Below are 18667 nucleotides of genomic sequence, written 5' to 3'. Positions count from 1 at the left end.
AGCGACGCGGGTGTCTTGTCTAGTGTAGAGCGGAATGCGTTCTCTATGGCCTTGCTGGGGTAGCGTGAGGGGAGGGGGGTGGGGGGTACTTTACTTTCTGAACTGTAGGTGCCCGCTGTCGTTAACTGCTGAGGCACTTGAGGTGTAATTTCACTACTGTATTTCCTCTGACGTGTTGTGCGTGACCAGTTGCAGTCATTTTTTCGTGCCTCAGCCAGGTTTGTGCGCCTGCCGGAGGTCCTTTGTTAGGCGTTGCTTTTTACGTAATCTGGACGGCCAGATGGCATACCATACGCGACCCGGCTGAAGAGGGAGGCGTGAACAATGTTGAGTGTGTCAGTGTTTCGCATGCCAACCAAATAATCAGTGTGAGACCGGTTGGGTGAGGCGCTTGAGTTAATTTTGTGTCCGTTGTAGGGGTGGGTTCGGCGTGAGACTTGAGCCGATTTTTTTTTTTTTTTAATCGTGAGGCCCACAATGGTGAGAGTGGAGATGTGAACGGTTAAAAAACAACAAAAAAGCATTAAAAAACAGGGTATTTCTTTCTTTCTTTAGATCAGGCTAACATTGAAAAAAAAAAACACAGCTTCTCCAGGAGAATTTGTTGTAATGCGACAATTTGCAGTGAGGTAAACGCTTTCTGAAATCAATGATTTGACGGGAAATCCCGCGGAGATTTTGAAAGCGGAAGCTCTGCTGGGACTTTTGTGAGGCAGCAAGAAACAATTATGTTCTTTTCTGTGTAAACGGAACAATTCATCCGGAACTTGTCTTTTATGTGATTTGAAAACCAAAGCCAGCGATTATCGAAGACTTCTTCACCGCTGCATCGTGTTTGCGTTGTCATCACGTTCACCTGTCATGCAGCACGCATTCCCATAATTCTTGTTGCATCCTGGCACGGTCCAGGGATAGTGCTGTAGTTCCCACACTTTGGTGCAGCTCTCGGCGACCCGGGGTCCAAATCCCATTGGAAACTAAATACGGTTCTATGCATATCTTATTTACTTATTTTATTCTTACAGCGGCCGTAATAAATACCACTTTTGTCGTTTGATGAGACATCTAAGACTTCCGCCTTAAAAAGTACGCCATTTTTTTATATAGATCTGTTCGGAATCGTCATTTTTTAATTTTTTATATTTTTTCTTTAAAACAGTTCTTTTCACTCGCCTCCAAATTTCATGAAAACTTGCATCTTTAGCTGACAGACGTTTGGTACGGGTTTGTCCGCAATAACCAATGTCTGATCCGGGATGCATTTCTTTCGCGGCTTGGCGAAAAAGAAAGTAAGTAAGTATAGGTAGACTTTTCGGGTTCACATTGAACCCGGTTGCATAGGTAATGTTGTGCCTCCTCTAAGGCGCTTCGCATGCCAGCTTTTGTGCTCCAATAGAAAAGGTAAGGCTTCAGAAGGTAATATCGTGGGGATATACCGTATTTTCGGGCCTATAACCTGTCCCTCCATATAATCCGCACCCCCCCCTCCCCCTTTTCAGCCCCCCGGAAACGCATAGGTAATATTGTGCTTCCTCTAAGGCGCTTCGCATGCCAGCTTTTGTGCTCCAATAGAAAAGGTAAGGCTTCAGAAGGTAATATCGTGGGGATATACCGTATTTTCGGGCGTATAACCTGCCCCTGCGTATAATCCGCACCCTCCCCCCTCTTTTCAGCCCGCCGGAAACGAAAAAAAAATCCTCGCGTATTTCCCGCAACTTTGATACAGAAAAGGCTGCACCAAAGCTACTGTTCAAGCAACACATCACATATTATATAGACAAAAAAATCCTATGTTAAACAAGTAGAATACACTGACTGCAAGGCGAAACTCACAATTCACTTAATGCCACTGCTCTCGCTAGAGCTATCACTTGATCTGGGGTCCTTAATAATGTTATACGCAAGGTCGTCTTCACGGCACAACGCGCATTGCCGTGAAGCTGCCCTAAAAGAAAATCTCCGCGTATTATCCACACGCCTACTTTGCCATCGAAATTTCCGCATTTTTGTTGCGGCTTATACGCGCGAAAATACGGTATATAAGTCCCGGTTATATTTCTGCGACATACACGCATCGCAGCGAGCTGTAGCCTGTGTCTGAAATTTTGGGACGTTGTCTACAGTACACCGCATATAAAAGTCCCATGCCTCTCTTTCTGCGTAAAGCACCATCTTGTAAGTGTGGTTGCGCTTTCTGAGTCGAACGCCTAAGTATGAACCGCATGTCTCTATCACACACCAAGCCCCCCCTGCAGAACGTAGTATATTTACTCGCCCAAGCTCAGACAGCGCTAGCAAAATCAGCGCGTACGTCAAATTGAAATTAGTAGGCAGGCTGTGCGTATGCAAGGCAACGATCGCACGATGGAGCGGTGTTCGCCGTTTGAAGCCGTGCTTTCGCAATAAGCGCTTCATTAATGAGGCGTTTACTGCGGCTCCGATGATGCAGCATGTTGTCCTTCTTTGTTGTTATTGTTGTTGGCTTCGACGTCGTTCTTGCCGCAGGCGGGCCCGGCCTTGTACAGTTTTCGCAATCCTACGCGCTGCTACCGTTTTAATGGCTCCAAGACCGTTTATGGTTGCAGCGCAAGGCGTGGGCTGGCCGCAACCTCTTTTCAACTCGCGCAAAAATGTACGCTGCTTTCTGCTCCTCCCTCGCTCGTAAAATGAATCTAAAGTTAGCTAGCGCTCTCTTCGAAGTTTAAAAAAAAGTAGTGCCCTTCCATTCTGTGAAGAAGGATGACCTGCGAAGCTGGACGCAGCAGATGGAGTGCACGAAGCAAACCGTGTTTGTTTGTAATTTGCAATTGAGCATACTTCACAGCCATTAGCCTGAATGAAAATTGGGAGGTCTCGAGCTTTATTCTAGCGGACAAACATGAGGCTGTCTGTTTCCCTTCCGCGACGTAGGCATCTTGCTGCCTGTTTTAACGCACAACCCCATCCGCTCGACCGGTGAAGACAGCAGACAGGTCGCAATCGGTTGTTTGACGTCCAGGTGGAATCCTCCCGCCAGCACAACGGACGTGTCATCAGTGAAGGCATGAAACCTATAGCTTCGCGTGCCCGCCCTCCTTCCCCCATCCCATCCACACATTCCTCTCTCCATTTCCCTGCACGTGTACGCATAAAGCGGCCACCGCTTATGTGCGCGTGCTTAAGTGAAGGACGCCGGCAAATAACTGGTGAAAGAGGGGTCGGCGGTGGTGAAAAGGAGCGCCGAAGCGGCGATGAGTTAAGAGGCTTCACCGGAATGAAAACTGGGGCTTTACCGGAATGAAAAACTGAGAACTCGAACTGAAAACAGATTCAACTGGACCCCGTTCTATTATGGCTAGGCATTTTTATCTTGCCTCGAAGACGCGCGATATTTCCGGTGCGTTAAAAAAATTATTGCGTGTATGAATATTTTCATCGATGCTAGCAGTAAGATGGCGTATATGTTTGTGCACACCACTTTTTCATATGTTTATTTTTTATTGAAAATACTTTCAAGGTCCATAGGGCATAACAGAAAAGAGTGGTAAGATACAAAACATCAGGTGCAGTTGTTTTACAAAAACAGCATAGAAACAGAAATCAAGAACAAACACAAAAAAAGAGCGATTCAACAAGGAGGGGGGGAGTGATAAGTTGATCCTTTAAAGTAGGGTTGGTTGTGATGATAAATTTTGTGAAACAAACAAAGACGAGAGCATTTGCGACGGTGTGAAAGGCTGGTGAGATTAAGCGTTCGTAGGCGCATTTCTATCCACTGTATTTTTGACCGCTTCGCCGTGTCCTGTCTGCGTAGTGAAATCTTGGGGACCTGCCATGGCGATTTTTTTCTGTAACAAGTGAACAAGCCTGTTTCCAAGTATATTGGAACACATGCGTTGTGTGCACACAGTACAATGCGGCATGTAAGAATACTCACTAATGCGTATACATTTTGTGGCTCACTGTTTTTATCGTATTTAGGACGGCTTTAAAATGTAATTTCTCCCAAGAAAAAACAAAAAGACACCAGAAACAAGCTAACTATGACGTTGCAAACCTGGTGTTGCTTTATATATGTATATGTATATGTATATGTATATGTATATGTATATGTATATGTATATGTATATGTATATGTATATGTATATGTATATGTATATGTATATGTATATGTATATGTATATGTATATGTATATGTACAGTGTGTTTTAGTGGCGCGAGGGCGTCTAAGGCGAAAGAGGGTGGGTGTTGCTTTGTAGTTCGACGCCGTGCGCTGCCACTGCTTTACACAAAGCAAAAGAGCAACATCTGAATCACTGGCAGGTGCACTCTCGTATGAATGCGCGCAGCTGCTCTTATGTCTCGCCAATGAGAACGAAGCCCCGCACGCCCATCTTCACGCTGTTGGTACACAGTATATAGTCCTGGAGGGGAAAAAAATGCGAGGTAGAATTGTTTGTGCGCGCATAAGTCCCCACAGCCCCTTAAAGCGGAGTCGCCGGCGTTGTCGTCTTCAGCTTTCAAGCCTCGTGCAGATGCTTTCGGCGAGACGGCGGGGAGCCCTCTTGTCGCGCTGCTGTTGCTGGCGTCTATGACATCGTTGCGCGAGTACCGACAGATCCTTTGCCAAGTTTTTCCTTTCGGCGCAAGCAAACACCGTCCTCCGCTGGCTCTGCGTCTAGCAGCCCGGGGCTCGGTTCAGGCACGCAGTAACTGCTCCGACTGAAGATCCCACCGCGTGGCCCGGTGCCGCCGTGTTCGAGCACTCTCGAAAGAACCGCGGGCCTGTCCCGGTTCTTCTCCGGAGGAAAGAGCGTCGGCGCTAGGGTCGAGCCCTGCGGGCCGCCGATGGTGGGGAGGGTTCCTTTTCTAATCTCGGCTGGCTTCACGCCGCGACACATCCGCGCTTACGTGCACAGCCCACTGCTCTGTCGCTGCCCGGGGTTGTTTGGTGATGGTAGCGGTGGAGGCGGCTCGCGCAAGATCCCCCTCCTCTCTGTTTTTTTCCTCACCACGCCCGCGCTGGGGCCCCGTCATTGCTATGCACGTTGCGGCGCGCGTAAGTTTCGCCCGGCACTCATTCTCCGTCGACGACGTCGTCGTTCTCGAGAGCTACAAGTGTGACCTCTAAAGGAGAAGCTCGTCGCTACTGCACAACTCGCCGAACCGACCTTCACGGCTCGGTCGCCTGTCGTCGGAACGACTGCGCGCGCGTTTCGCCCGCGAGCGCATTGTGAAGGAACGCTCCTCGACTTCTTCGAGACGCGGGACGTGCCCGCCCCCTGCTGCGGGCTCTCGTCGGCTCACCTGTGGCGGAAAAAGAGAAACGGTTCTTGACTCGCATCCCCCTTCTTCTTCTTACCACCCGACGCCGCTGAGCAGCAAAGTCGCAGTATAATAGCGCGTCGTCGTGCGCGTTGTTCGCGGCTACCTGTCGTCTGCGCGCGGGTTTTTTTTGTTTTTTTGCCCTGCGTGCGGTGAATGATGGGCGCTATCGGCGGGACGATCGCAATCACATACACCGTGGATAAGACGACGGGAGAGGCGTGCGAGTGAATTGTCCTCTGGCTAATCGACGCAGATACAACCGCAGCACTCCCGATCGCCGCACTGCGTGCCGTTGCGTTGGATTTTGCGTCAACGTTCCGTGTCAGTGGCCGTGTCGCCCTGCAGCGCGACGTCGACAAGCCTTGCAGGGCCGAAGACTACTTTGCGTCCGCTGCGTTGGAGTGTTCGTCCCCACGGGCAATTCCTCGCGTGCTTGTTCGCAGTGCCCCGTAGAACGGTGTCGGGAAGATTGCCGGGTTTGCTTTTGCCCTCCTCCTTCATAATTGCAGCGTGCACACACGCAGTGTTGCGACCGTCCAATCTTGCTCGACATTGTAATTCTTTCTTTGGACTTACGTCGTTTGGGGGTGCTTTCTCGCCGCCCGGAGATCGTCGAAGCCACAGTGTGAGTTTCGAAACTACCGCGTTACGTAAGAGCTACTCGCGACATCAACACTGCGGATTATTTCGTGCTCAGCCCCTCGGCGACGTGTCTTAATTCATGCGGCCGCCATTCGTCACCGGGCCGTCGTCGACGACAGTCGGAACAACGAGACTCGAGGCTTTCTTGTCGTGCTTCTAGGAGTCGGTGCACGTTCGCTCCGACAGCCGCAGAGGCGTCGATCCCATCTTGTTTACGCGTGGTGTGTCGCGGGCATTGTCGATCGCAGACGACGAGACACCCGAGGGGTTCTCTTCGACGTCAGGCCCGTCTCTGCGCCGGACCGTGTGTTTTCTTAGTCGTGTGCGACGAATAGTCCGGCCATGTCGGACCAACTCAACTGGAACCTCGAGCAGCGCAGCAGTGCAGGCGTGACGGTGCAGCAGGCATCGATGAGGCGCATCCAGATTCGTCGGAGGAAGATTGGGGTCATCCGATTCAATTCGGTCACCCCGTCTGGATTCAAGTGAGTACTTTAGCGCTTTGAGCGCTCCGACCACGTGGGCGCGCGAAGTTACCTGCGCGGAAACCGTTCCCCGAGTTTCGAGCTTTCGCGGAATTGCAAATGTTCCGTGTTTGCGATGGCGTGACCACGGGGTGTTGTGCAGTCGCTGTGGTCTGAGTCAGTTATGGAACACCGTCGGTCGGATCTATGGACGTCTTCTTGGTGTACGCCTATCATTGTGCTGACGCGCTGCTTGTACCTATGCGGGAAGCGAACTTCTAGGATCTCGTCTTCCGAAGGGGGTACGTTACAGCCGCTGGTGAAATTGTATAGCAGCATTGATCAGCTACCATTTCAATTTTTCGTTAAGATGGCGAAACGGCCGAACAGCTGTTGGCGTCATGTGCCAAGGTTCGCTACCTGACAAGGACACACATTTCTTCAAGTGCAGAGCTTTGAAAGTGCGAACGTTTGATTTTGTTTTGTCGACTTTGTCAGCTGCTGCTGCCCTTAAATAAATCAGGGGCTTTTTTTTTTTTTGCTAGATGAGTCAGATCCACCTTAAAATATCTCAGAAACAAGCGAACATTTTCTTAACGGTCCTAAATGCAATTCTGCCAAAGCTAACCTCCAATACCTGACATGTGAAACATATCATATAATAGCTTTGACAGCGCTTCATTTAGGCTAAGTGACAAATTTTCGCTTGTTTCTGAAATTTTGTTTAGGTGGATTTGACTGAATTCCAAAAAAAAAAAATGCTCCTCAAATGTTCCTTCAAATGCGTTACCACAAACAAAATTCATGCTTGTGAATGTTAGTGCCAAAGTCGTGTCTCTAGAGTGTCTCTAGACTGAAAACGCTGCTTCGTCTGTGCAGCCGTTTTTCTGATCAAGGCGTTGAAGAAAAACACCCACGGGTCAATATTATCTCCTCACGTTGAACATCATTTGGAGGCTTGGGTGGAATGTCGGTCACGGAGCAGTGCTTGAATGCTTCTATTCCCGGATTTATCCTAATAGCGCACTAGCAAACGAGAACGTTTCACTTTCTTTCTTTCTTTCTTTCTTTCTTTCTTTCTTTCTTTCTTTCTTTCTTTCTTTCTTTAGGTTTTCAATTGTTTTTTTTTTCTTTCGACAACATGCGCACGGATAATGATGTATGAGCTAGTAAAGTTGCCAAAGAGGACGGCCAAAAAAAAAAAAATGGGAGAGTTAAAAGTTTGACGCAGTCGTGCCTCGTCCCTATTTCGTTCTCTCTTTTTGTAACTCGCGGTCATGCACTACTGAATCTTGACGAAGCATTCTTTTCAAACCCACCTTTCTCTGTAAAACCCAGAGACGGCGCTTACGACTTCATGCGGACGATTTAGATCCCCTAAAGCCGTAGGTTTAATGTGGACACATTATACTGCAGCGGCTATTTCCCTCAGCACTTCGCAGCGCGGTCGACTTTTTTATCCGTGCTTTCGTGGTGTAATGCGGACAATCTGTTTTCAGGTCGCTCCCTAAACCCTATTTACGAAACCCTACCATAGTCTAAAACTAACCTAAATCTAGCCTAACTCTACCTTAACGTTATCTAACCGAATCTAATTTTTGTTCGTCGTTTGATGTGGTTCTTTTGTGTGTGTGTGTGCGTGCACACGCGCTTAAACTTTGACTTAAACTTGTGTCGTTTCTCATTGCTCTTGCTTTTTCTTCTACCACCTTACACCTGATTTATTTCTGCTTGTTTTTGTTTCTTGTACGATATACACATCTCAATGAAGACCTTGTTATGTAATACCCTCAAGCCCTTAGGCGAGATGAGATAAGATGAAATGAGATGAAATAAACAGTATTTTTTACTTCATTTCTACCATAACAACTTGATGCTGCTGAACGACGCTCAAACAGACTCTCCTTGTAATATGATTTTGAGATATCGCTTTGGCCAATACAGCACGTGGTGACGTCGAAATATTCTGCCCACGACATTACTCCCTCGTGCAGTCTCTCTCATACTTGGCTGGTAATAGACACTTCACAAATTTTCAGCTTTGTTTCTCTTACTCCCCGACGCTCATTACCACTGCAGTTCAATTCAAATCATTCTTATTTTACCAGTATTTCTGGGATGCTTACGCCTGGCGCTACAGTGACGTATTATGAGCAAAAGTGGCGTAATACGGGCAAGCACTAATGGAGAAGGGGAGAGGGATAGGCTTGTTATTATGGAATATCCCCAGTGTCGACGAAGACTACAAGGACGGATACGTGGTATTCGAGTTTCAAAACAAGGTCGTGGCTTTCTCTTTATACCTTCCCACTAGCGGCTGACGCTGTGGACAACAGTTTATGCGTTAGATCTTCCAAAGCGGCAATCGATGTAATGACCCCCCCCCCCCCCCAACATAAAAAGAAAAAAATTGCACTGGGGATCGTTCTTATCGTAAATCACACGTGGCATTGCCCACTCGCGCATGTAATGAGGGACAACGCGTGTGCTTAGTATATACAATTCCAATCTAATCCAATCCGTTACAATTCAATCCAATACAAAACAAATCCATTTCAATGCTCCTCGCGCATGCGCAACACTGTGTACACGGAAGCCAAGGGACAAGCCATGGACAAAGCGAGGTCCTAAGTTGCTTCGCCCCTAAAATACTGATTTCCCGTGTGCAACAGGCGACTGTCTGGGCGCGCGTATTCACTCTTTTTCCTTACCTGATCGCCCTGAGAATACCGTTTTAACAAGATCCCACGACTAACCCCACCCAATGAACACAACGATACTCTGTAGTGCGCTCAAACTCTAGCGAACATCCGCGTAGGGACACGTACGCACCCAATTAAGTTTCCGCTTTCCGCAACCGTTTGGTGATAATTCAGGTATCGCGTAATCGCGTAATCTGTCATTGCGACCACGTTGACCCGCGTACATGACGTATACGTAAGGCGTGAGGCGAATTTTGCGGACTGTGCCTCGGGCGCAGATTCCCCCAAGTGCGTACGATAGAGATTTCGATTCCGCTGGTGTAGCCTTCCTACTTCTCTTGAACGTTGGCCACCTACAAACGCTTCAGCATCTCAGGCCTGAAAAGACAACTGCGTCTTTGTGTTGGCTGGCAACTCTTGAGTTTTTGCAGAATTCCGTGAATATACTGGATTGCCTTGGGCCGCCTTTTGGATCGCGTTTACCGAGCTCTCTAGCATCTTATCAGCTACAGAAACGAATGCGTAATGAAGTCTTCAGAGCTACGGATAAGAAAGGCGTCTTTCACCAGCGCCTTGGTCAGATGGTTCTAAAGGTTTACCTGGCGCTCTGTGCTGCATTGTTTCCTTGACCTTGATGATAACCCTGCAAGCGTGGTTGTCTCTGTCTTTTCATGGCAAGAATGGCCTAGCACGCAATTTCTTCGGCGCTGTTGTTTTTTCCTTCGGCTAGCCGCTGTACTCCTGTATACACATAAAACTACCCGCTACACAGCAGGCCCTTTTCAAAGCTCTGCCCCAACACGATTCATTTATTTATTTATTGATTTATTTATTTATTTATTTATTTATTTATTTATTTATTTATTTATTTATTTATTTATTTATTTATTTATTTATTTATTTATTTATTTATTTATTTATTTATTTATTTATTTATTTATTTATTTATTTATTTATTTATTTATTTATTTATTTGTAGATACTGCGATCTCGTAACGAGATCTTAGCAGGGTGGGTTACATCTTTGTAACGAGTGCATAACATGACACAAAGTTTTACAGAAACATAGTTTACGGCCGGTAAAAAAAATACACACAAGAACAATCGCAGCAAGTGCGACTGGAATAAGGATAGTGAGCTTTGTGAAACAACATCATTCGCCAGGTCATTTCTTTTTATGATGCTACGTGTGAAAAAAGAATATTTAAAAGTTATTTCGCGGGAAAAGTGGCGTAATCATGAGGGAGTGCCGTTTTCTCGTAACATAACCCGAAGAATGGGATAAAACGTGCGAAGTATGTACATGGTAGTGCCCTTTGACTAACTGAAAAAATTCTGCAGAAATTCGAAGAATTATCTACTAATGCGTAGCATTCTTATGCCGCCTGTCTTGAGTGTGAGTTTTTTCCAACCAAATTTTAGATGCGAAGCATCTCATGGTCGGGCCTATGTCCCTCCCTTGTCGTTGTCGTTGTTGTTGCGCCGTCCACACCCCCACTCCGCATGCTCGGCTTGCTGAACGCCCGGAGGTGTCTTACCCTTTAATGGCTCCTGGAGCGACAGTGTTGCCGGTGTCTTCCTGGGCCGGCACGAGACGAGCACGCTTCACGCGCCTTCGACGTTTCATCGTCGTCGGCAGCGGCGTGCGTCGGCGAGTCTCGGCGGGCCGTGATTACAAGCAGCCCACAACCATACGGGGAACGTGCATCGACCTAATCCTCAGCAACTTCAGGGTTCATCCACTACAACAGCCCTTGACTTTACATTTAACAGACCATAAGGCGGTCATAATGAATGCGGAACGCCAACCACATCTCGACGTCACCTACGTTGAACATGATGATGATAATGCCTAAATAAAGACAAACTCATACCACGTAGAACGTCTCTCTCTCCCTCCCTCTCTCTCTCTCCCTCCCTCCCTCCCTCCCTCCCTCCCTCCCTCCCTCCCCCCCCTCTCTCTCTCTCTCTCTCTCTCTCTCTCTCTCTCTCTCTCTCTCTCTCTCTCTCTCTCTCTCTCTCTCTCTCTCTCTCTCTATCTATCTATCTATCTATCTATCTATCTATCTCTCTCTCTCTCTTTAATGCCTCTCCACTCTAACACCCCCACCCTCCTCCAATATAGTTACACCATCTTCCCGTAGGGGAACCCTGAGTAGTATGCGAAACAGCCATGGGGTCGCAATTTCACATTTCGTAGTTCCGGTAAGCGAAAAGTGTACGAGTTAACATGGAAACGAAAAGGGTAAAATAACGGTAGCTACGTACCTCAACCTCACGGAAACGACGAACTGAAAACTAATGGGCACTTGAATCGGCTGGCTTCGCATACTACTCAGGGTTCCCCTACGGGAAGATGGTGTAATTTTTTTTTGGTTCTTTATAAATCCTGTCCGACCAGTTATCATCAATTACGCTATTATAACGATTACAGGTGAAACTTTCACGAAATTTTCAATATTGTAGAAATGCCATGCGCTATGCGTTTTGTCATTTTCTGTAATTTTTTAATATTTTTTTTTATTTTTATGTTTTCAAAATTTCGCCCTACCGATTATCTGAATTTGCGTCACTATAAGGATTCCATTTGGAACTTTCGCAAAATCTGCAAATATTGTGGAAGTGCATGGCGTTACACGGTTCGTCATTTTCCGTAACTACTTTATATTTGCTTATTTTTTAGTTTTTCAAAATTTTGTTTGGCCAATTATCTACATTTACGAAATTATAACGATTACAGGTGGAACTGTCGCGAAATCTGCATTATTGTGAAAATGCCATGCAGTATACGTTTTGACATTTTCCTTAATTTTTTATATTTTGGTTATTTGCTAGTTTTTCAAAATTTAGCCCAGCCAATAATCTCCACTTACGTTATTCTAACGATTACAAATGGAACCTTCAATAAATCTTCGATATTGTGGAAATGCAGGACGTTACACGCTCCTGGCTGTGAGGGTACTCGGCAAAGAATGCTACGCATTAAACGAAATTTTAAGCGACAGATGCGATTTCTTGAGAAGTACAGGAAGCCTAATGACAAAGCTTCGTGAGTGTTTGTAACAATGTCTCCTTTAAAATGGCTATGCTAACGGCTTGTTTTCTCGGTACAGCGAGGCAGAGTCAAACGCCCAGCTATGACAAAGGCAACCTCTCTGTCAGCCACTTCAGTGTAGGAGGTTTTATCCAGGCTAGAAGCGGCTGTTTTCACTGACCTATCTACACCACGTGTATCGATGCAAATGTATTTACGCCTCGTTCAATGGAAGTTATGTCAATGAAAACTTAAAGTTCCGAAATACCTGTTCTTTGGGCTGCAGCAGTCTGCACTGCCGTGGGGCTGCAAACACAATTAACCAGACCTCATTCAGTGCCCTCGTCTTTCGTCCTCATTGCATTTTAATATTACTTATTACTTTTCACTCACTATTGACTTATTTATCCGTAAAGGTAATAATATCTTTACCTGTGAACATGTTAATACTGCCGAATGGTGCCGATATTACCTTAAGTGGCGACGCTCACGAAAATCAGGCTTTTTGACCCAGACGCACACCCAGACGGCACACAGGCCCATAAGGCACACAAACGCCGTAACAGCAGCAGATAGCAATGGAAGTGGCACTAGTTAGTTGGTTGGCGCATTTGAAAAAAAGGAAAAAATCTCGGGTCATCTCCACTGACGTGAAACCAGGTGAGGGGCGAAGCATGTGGTGTATAAGTGTATTTTTGGCGCCTTGGCGTTGTTGCTAACGGAAATGAAACCGTTGGATGGTAGAGGTATACAGCATTGCTGTAAAAGTGTCGTGTCTTTGAAGCACGAATCGTGTCCCGGTGTTTTTTTAGTACGCGTTACGTTCTAGCGCGAGGCGTAAATGAGTGTCCCGGTGTTTTAGTACAGTGACTACATGAGACGACGGTTACGACGACGACATGAGACGCCAACAACCCGAGCCTCTAAAAACACGTACGATTGCAGGGAATTCGCCGAACATCTACAAATTACTCGTTTAGTAGCAATAAGCTTCTGTTTACACGCCACCCACTCTCCTTTTGTTGTTGTTTGTTGTCACGCCTTGACCGTAGGTGGCTTACCAGCAGGCGCTATCTTGCCACTTGTTGGGCCGATTGATACATCTTAAAGGCGCCATGAAAACAAAACGTAAGTTTGGTTCATTAAAAAGACTTATTTGGGCCGATAACAATAAGAATGTTGTCGTGAACTTCGAACAAATAATCGTGATATTTAAAAAAAAAAAACATGCAGCAGTGGCGAACTTCGAAGCCACTTTCCGGTGATTACTCTAGTTAAACGCGCTTGGCCGTGGAAGTATAAGCAAAGCACGCGAACTCTGAACGTCGTTCACCGACGAAACGCGCGTGTATGACCACAGCAAAGCACGCGCTTTTGCACCAGTCTCACGGCTTCATCCTTTTAACAGCAGAGGTGTTTAAGCTCTTGGATGCACCGTCCATGAACAGAAAAAAATAACCATAAAATACCGAGCGCGCGTGAGCGTGCGTCTCGTGAGAAGCGCCCGGCATCGTCCAACTCCACCTTCGAGAACAATCCGCCCAGCGTTCGTGGCGTGATCTCTCGCGTGCTCTTCTCTCCGCCAGTTCACGCCTAGTTGCCGAAGCTGCTTGCCGCGGGTTATAGCGCGTAATAACGCGGTCCACTTTGGGAGAGATTTGAAACGCCGCGGACAAAACGATCCGGGCCTGCCAGTCGAGGAGAACTTTGAGCGGCAAGTTCGCAAATGCATGTGAGGTGCAACAGCCGGGTCTCCGACGAAGGGAGGGGCGACTAGCTCTGTCCTATCCACGTGGCCAGTGTGTCCAGCGCGAAGTTCAATCACACTCTTGCAAACACACCCTTGCAAGCACACGCTTGCAAACTTACGCGAGCGAGCGCGCGCGCACACACACACACACACACACACACACACACACACACACACACACACACACGCGCGCGCGCGCGCTAACACGGATGGACAGACAGACAGACAGACAGACAGACAGACAGACAGACAGACAGACAGACAGACAGACAGACCACGTCGGCTTTTTCGATAAGAACCATGCGAAGGTGCGGACCAACGTCGAAGCTTTTGGTTCAAACGGGAAACTTTGGCGCCTCCACCACTAGTCTAAAACAACCACAGGACTTCCTGGCGCCGTCCGGTTACGTAAGAACTATAATCCTGACAAATGAGCTTTCAGTCCTTTTTTCGTAGAGAGGATGATAGAAAATAAAAAATCAACAGTGCCAGTAACGCCGCAGCACCAGTCGTAGAGCTCCGTCAACGTTCTTTCCGTGACTCCCTCCCCTACCCTGGCTTTCAATACTCACATTGGTTCCTTCTTTCTCCCTTTTTTTTTCTTTTTTTTTGCTCGGGTAAATTTCACACTGCGTTCGGCCATCTTCGTCAAGGTCGGAGTACTGCCGCAACTCAATAGGCAAACATAAATGTTTATTTTTGATGCCATGAACTCTCTATATAATGTTTTAAAGAGAATCTGAAAAAAAAAGAGAATTCAGGAATACAGCTCCGTGAGCAAGTGCCACAAGCCATGAACAAATATCGCTATGGGCTTCGCCTGCCAGCGCGAAGAAAGCCCCCTCCTCAAACGGCGCATTAAAAAAAACAAAGCAAACAAACAAACAAATGAATGAATGAATGAATGAACTTTTATTTAAATAAAGGACTTTTAGTTTCGCTGATTTGTCTATAGTCCGAGGAAGGTCAGACACAGTGGTGCTCTAAATTAGAAACAAACGAAGGATCTTTTCGCGTCGCCAGCCATCGACACGCATGGACAATCAATGGTCAATCCCCTTTTGTGGAAATGTTTCACACAAAGCAGGAAGAAGTGGGAATAGAAGCGTTGCTTATATAATTGTAAAGAATCCCGTAAGTACACGACCCGTTAATTTGAAGGGACCCTGCAACACTCTCTTCAACTGTTTTTTTTTTTTTAATCTTAAATGCTTGCCGAACGTAGTCGCCCAATACATCCAGTACCTAGATTAGGGGGTCGCAAAGTACCTCAGCCAAAAATTACTGCTCTATGCCCATAAGATAACTTGGAAACTCGCTTAAAATATTCTTCTCTCTTTCCCGGTCTTGACGTTCTTCGACGGCGCGAATTACGTCACTGAGGCCACGTAGCGGCCGTTGGCCGGTTTTCCTTTAGTTGCAGCAATGAACGCTTTTCGATAGCAACTTTAAAAATACAGCCACAAAAACAAAGCAGGAATGGAAGGCGTATCTGGTGCGACGATCAAATCACGCAGTGCCGCTCCGTGCTGGCGATAACTACTATAGCTTTCGCAGTGCTTTCAGACGCGAAGGAGAGTGAAATCGTTTATCAAAAGTGTTGCAGGGTCGAGGCGCGCCAGAAAAGCGTACGAGGGGCTGGTTGACTTTATTCATGTAGCAGGCTTTTCCCCTGGTGCCATACTGCTGAGCAACACGCAAAAACAAAGCAGTAAGTCAAGCTTCGCCAAGGAGCAGTTTTGACGGCAAATGTTCATCGCGAGCAATCTTTGCCAGGGCAGTCCTCCCTCCTCCCCTCCACCGTGGCTGATGACGTCATTCTCTGAAAGAAAGAACGGAATTTGCAGAATAAGCAAACATAAATCTCCCTTAACTCTACAGGCTAGTGACCACACAAATGCAAAAAAAAAAAAAAACGTGCAGGCTGGTAAGCGTCGCCAAACCTCCCTTTACCGCGGCAACCGACTGCCACGCCCGTTTCACGATTTATGGTGAGTCCGAAAAGCAAAAACGCCCGTGTGTACGAGATTTCGGCGCACGATAAAGATCCCCAGGTGGTCAAAATTAATCCGGAGCCCTCCACTACGGCGCGCCTCATCGCCTGCGTTGCGTCGGCGCGTTAAACCCCACAATCAAATCAATCAATCGATTTATGGTGAGTCGTGAAGCGGACGTGGCAGTGGGTTGAGGGTGACGCAGTGAGCGTGACACCGCTCACTGTCGAGTCTTTGCTAGTCATTAGTTACTATTAAGTGTTATAGCTGAGCGGACGTAACTCTAGTAATGGCTACGTGTGGGCGAAACCTCAGCCGAAGCACAGAACACGCCTGAACACCGGTTTTCGCACGTACTTTGAAGGCGAAAGGCTGGGTGCTATTGTGACGGGTACATTTGTATACACACCCACACGTCGACACAGCAGCCACCTAATTTTACCATCCTTAATCTACCTTAATTTATCGTAATCCACCTTATACTACCTTAATTTGCCCTAATCTATCCTAATACACCTTATTCCCGCCATAATTCACCATAATCCCAAAATAATCTACCGTAACACATCCTGATTAATCATGATCGCCGTTACCCATCCTCGTGACCTTAATCCGCACCTTAATCCATTTTAATCAACCATAGTACCGCTCTAATCAACCTTAATCCTGTCTTAATAATCATTACTATCCACTAATTACTACTTCCATCCTAATTCATATTATTCCACCTTAGTCCCGCCTAACTTATCTTAATCGTCCTTATTACATATATATCCACCTATCCCTCATCTTACTAATCGCTAATATGAATCATTAACTTTGGTTAAGACTAATCATCTCATTGTCACGGCGACATGCTTTGGGTCCACTTCGGGCCTTCCTTGGTCCACTTAGATTTTTGCATCAATCGTGTCGACGCCGAGGTCACTCGAGGTCAACCGTCCAACATAAGACCTTCGCCTCAATAATAACAGTGACTCTGGCTAGTCAGTGAGCAGTCGAAGATTCCCAATTGGGTGAAAATCAAGGTAGACTGCTCCCACCGTAAGTTGTGAAGCAGGTTCTACCCTGGTTTGCCAGTGTAAAAGAGAACTGGCGACGCGTACTAGACCCGCGCTTCTTCAGCTACAGCCTCCCTTTTAACCTTTCTGCACCGTCTTGCTGATCGTGCAAAAACCAACGCACCTCATGGAAACTCCTGCTTGACGCGCACCTCCAGCATTCCTTCTTCTTCCATCCTCTCCGCCGACTCCTGCTGGGCCAGTTCCTCCTCATGCCGGCGCGCCTGATCGATCAGATCCTGCTGCTGCCGTTGCAGCACTTCCAGGGGGACGCCCAGGTTCTCTAGGCGCGACCCCTTCCGCCGAAGCCTGGCCGCCGTCAACTTGCAGTTCCTCACCGCCGCCATGATGTCCTTTCGGAACTCGCCGAAGCCGACACGCTCCAGCGCAGCGAGAGCGTGGTAGGACATGATCTTCCTATTCTTGTTGAACCAGCAGATGTTGAGGGCTTCGGTGGTCATGTGCTGGACGAAGCGGGTGCAGCAGGCCACGAAAAAGTCCTCGGTCTCCTTGGAGCAGCGCACGTCGGGCTGTACCTCGGAAATCATCCTGACCACTGCCGCACGCGGAATGACGGAAAAGTCGTCCTCCTTCGATGACTTGGTGCGCCTTGAGCTCATGGCTGAGCTCGAAGGATGAAAGCGACGACGACGACGACGACGCAGGGCAACTGATGATGTGGATTGCACAAGTGACGCTCGTGAACCGGTGCGTTCAATGGTCCAAATAGAATGTGGAGTTCCTTCTTTAGTCGGTCTTTAAAGCGCTTAAAATGTGCATTGAAGCAGTGCGTATCATAAATGTCCATGGTTCACTACGAACCTCCGTGCTATATAGTTTGCCACGATGTTTCAACGCGAAGTCGTTTACATTTCCCCTGTGTAATGTGTTTGGAAGTTATGCCAGTGAGCACGAGGTGGCAGCAGGTACGTGCGCGGGAAATATAAAAGTTGTTCATTTAACATGCGAGCTCTGAGGCAGAGGCTGGTACGTTCGCAAAAAATCTGTTTGGTTAAAACCTACACTCTCAGCTACGTTGACGTATGCAAAAATAAATTAACAACAATCCAAGCATCCATTCAAGCGCGAAGAGCGCCTACCGGTAACCACTGTCAGCTGGACGCGCCGATATTTCCTTTTCTAGCCATAAATAATTTTGTCTACGTTGATCTGCTAGGCGTGTGCATGCGCTCGAAGTGGCCAGGCTGCGCGGTCGCTAAACAATAAATACTCCGTTTAGCTTATACAAACGCCGAAATGAATCAAATTATTAGCAATACTGCGGCCATTAACAGTATGGTTAGCCGGTCATGCTATGCCCTCGGCTGCGTCCCTTCTGAGATGAAACAGCAGGGGCGCTGCAGTCGATTGGTGTGTCGCAAAACACTGGTGAAGCGTATTCTTCGGGTGGCGCTGCAGTGGACTGGTGTGTCGTAAGATTGGGGTTAAACAATTAGTCCAGCTTAATGCTTCGAGCTCAACAGAGCTGAGTAATTGAGAGATACGCTCTCGGGTCTCGCATGCTGGAGTTTGTTGTCGATGCCGCTAATTATATTGTCATCGACTCGCGGCTATCCGGACTAGGAAGGCCACCCACAAAAGCACTTTCCGCTCCAATAAACGTTTCTCTCCTCCTCCTCCTCCATCCCAGATCACCGTTGACGTTTACCTGCTTTCCGTTTTTTGTGTCAGAGTTTGCCTGGACTCTCTGAG

The 18667-nt window shown here is 47.3% G+C and overlaps 1 protein-coding gene across 4 annotated transcripts in view; it reads left to right on the top strand.

Moving 5' to 3' along the window:
- The window catches only part of Dnc (phosphodiesterase dunce), a gene marked incomplete in the record, with an annotated part of 568677 nt that overhangs the window by 328221 nt on the left and 221789 nt on the right, over positions 1–18667 (top strand). Inside the window, 1 exon segment of one of the 4 annotated variants that reach the window (XM_077693442.1) lies at positions 5436–6434. Within the exon segment in view, the coding sequence (XP_077549568.1) occupies positions 6292–6434 (143 nt within the window). 4 annotated transcript variants of the gene reach the window in all.

Source organism: Haemaphysalis longicornis, unplaced genomic scaffold, assembly GCF_048455015.1.
Source record: "Haemaphysalis longicornis isolate Haplotype H1 unplaced genomic scaffold, Haemaphysalis longicornis Haplotype H1 scaffold_12, whole genome shotgun sequence".
Classification (NCBI taxonomy): Eukaryota; Metazoa; Arthropoda; class Arachnida; order Ixodida; family Ixodidae; genus Haemaphysalis; species Haemaphysalis longicornis.
The sequence above is the reverse complement of the archived record's forward strand: the minus strand, read 5'-3'. Positions and strand labels throughout refer to the sequence as shown.